The sequence below is a fragment of the Penaeus monodon genome, chromosome 22 (genome assembly GCF_015228065.2).
Source record: "Penaeus monodon isolate SGIC_2016 chromosome 22, NSTDA_Pmon_1, whole genome shotgun sequence".
NCBI lineage: Eukaryota > Metazoa > Arthropoda > Malacostraca > Decapoda > Penaeidae > Penaeus > Penaeus monodon.
In genome coordinates, this window is record NC_051407.1 from 36,723,666 (window position 1) to 36,725,944 (window position 2,279).

The 2,279-nt window shown below is 36.2% G+C and overlaps 1 protein-coding gene across 1 annotated transcript in view; it reads left to right on the forward strand.

The window, feature by feature from the left end:
- Nucleotides 1–2,279, forward strand: part of LOC119587421 (trithorax group protein osa-like) — a gene marked incomplete in the record, with an annotated part of 43,338 nt that overhangs the window by 26,751 nt on the left and 14,308 nt on the right. Inside the window, 1 exon segment of the mRNA XM_037936156.1 lies at nucleotides 1,151–1,301. Coding sequence (XP_037792084.1) covers nucleotides 1,151–1,301 — 151 coding nt within the window.

Sequence of the window (2,279 nt, forward strand, 5' to 3'; positions counted from 1 at the left end):
GGTTTTGATTGTTGCTTTGAATAGTTTGTTTTAAACACCTGCAGGAGGTTTGATATAGTAATGATGGACCTGTCATCATTTTAGGCCAGATAAGATTCTTTACTATGAATACTTTCTTCTGTAATGTATACACTATACCTTTGTTTACCGTATTCACTGTGGGCTGGTAAAGTATGTATTACCATAGTTAGCATTCAGTAGTTGCTGCTGCAGGTGGTACGTAATTCCATTATATTTTTACTTCTATGCTCATAAAAGTTCTTATTAGCAGAATGTAGATGTCTACACACATTCTATAAGTATAATTACTATTTGCTTATTTTCTCCCATCTTTTTTTGATAGCTCAGTATTTCAGTAACTTACCAATGTATGGATTTTTCACAAAACCAGCTGAAATGGTAGCATGGTCAATAGGTGCCAGTCAGTTGCATGCAACATAGCTCACTCAGCTGATGGCAAAATAGTAGTTTAGTACCATTACCATTAAAAGTATTGTTAGTTTCTTATTTTATTGATGATGATTCCATCTCTTGGGGAAACTGTTTAAAAGTTACCATTGTGTTTTGAAGCTGTGTATGTACAGAATGTGTTTCTGGTTAGTAAAATCCAGTTATGGGTGCTCTCAATTTTTATTTAATATAGAACATTGCCTTGTTATTGTAAAACAAAAACATGTTTAAGTCATATAGAAGGAAAGGGTCATTTGTATATCATTGTTTTGTGTGATTGATTTATTTTTCAAATATTTACTGAAAATTTGGGCTTGTATATAAAAATAGGCCAGATGTTAGCGCCTTCATTATTTGTTTGGAAGAGATACATTTTTATCCATGTTGACTAGCTGCGTATTGTTTCCAATTTGTAGTTCCTTATTAAGCATGGGGAGCTTACATTCATAACAGTACTTTTGGATATTTTCTGTTTTACTTGATTTTTTTCCTCAACATATTCTGACTGCCTGGCATGTATGGAACCCATCTTTTATGTATGCAAATTTTTGAGTCCCTTCCATCATACTTCAGGTTATTTTCAGAATGCTGTTCCAAGCCAACAGGTTTTGTAAAGTTTTTGAGCTTCCACAAGAATAACAAGAAAAGCTCATGGTGAATTTTCACCACCTATAAATGTGCATCCTGTTTATTACCCTAGGGTGGCCAGGGATGTGACTGCATCCCTGCTGATGCCTCCACCACCCCCTCCCCCTCTGGCCGAGTCCCTGCAGGGTGCTGGGGGAACAACCGAGGGAGAGAGGAGAACCCAGACCACGGCCTCAAGAGACAAAGATCATGTAGCCCGCAAGGTTTGTACCCACTCATGTATCTACTCTCTCAACAGAAGTGTTGGGGCTCCATCTGGGTGAGAAGTGGAGCTGAGCATAACTGTGGTTACAGATTTCCTGATTTCACCCGAGAAGGCTAGGAGCATGCTGAAGAATTTGTATCATGTATTAAGAATCTTTTTTACCTCCCTCAACTCATGATCACTTTCTTCTCCATGAAAATCTCTGAACAGACTTTCCTAATGCTGATACCTTTTGCACCCTTCAGGCAGTTGTTATGGTTTTATATTTCCTCTTTTAGGACATTATCATCACCCTTTACAGAATTTTAAGCATGTATTAGTTGTTTTTTATGGCAGCCTCTGCCAGCTGACAAAATTTTTTCATCCTCGATATCCCCACTAAATGTATATCCTGTCATTTCAAGGAGCTGCTTCTATATTGTTTAACATGTATCCCAACATTATGAGGAGCTGCTTATTTATTATGTATTGTTGCTCACCACATTGAGGAGCTGCTTGTATTTTACTAAACATGTCCCAACACTGCGAGGAGCTGCTTGTATATGAATCTAGCATTACATTGTAGTATGACTAGCAATAAGTAGTGAAATCTGAAACTTCTATTATTCTATTTGATAGGAAAGTAAATATTTATTTTCTGAGATATTTTCAGGTATGCAGATATGCTAGTGTCATCCAGTTTCATCAGAGCTTTTTATTTAAAGTAAAATTAACTTTTAGACTGACTCATTTTTTTCCCATTTTATTTCAAATCAGATTCTATCTCTCTTAGAAACCTATTATAGGTTTCTTTAAACCCTTTTTTAATTTTTAATAAATTTATATTTATTTTGACTGTATCAGATGGAGAGCATTAAAAAGTATAGGGCCTTCCATTGTTTACAATGTAACCTTTCATGTCAAGGCTCAGGCAACATAGGCACATTGTATCCATGAGCAACAATCTTTCAGCTGTGTCTGATGCAGATGTCATGGC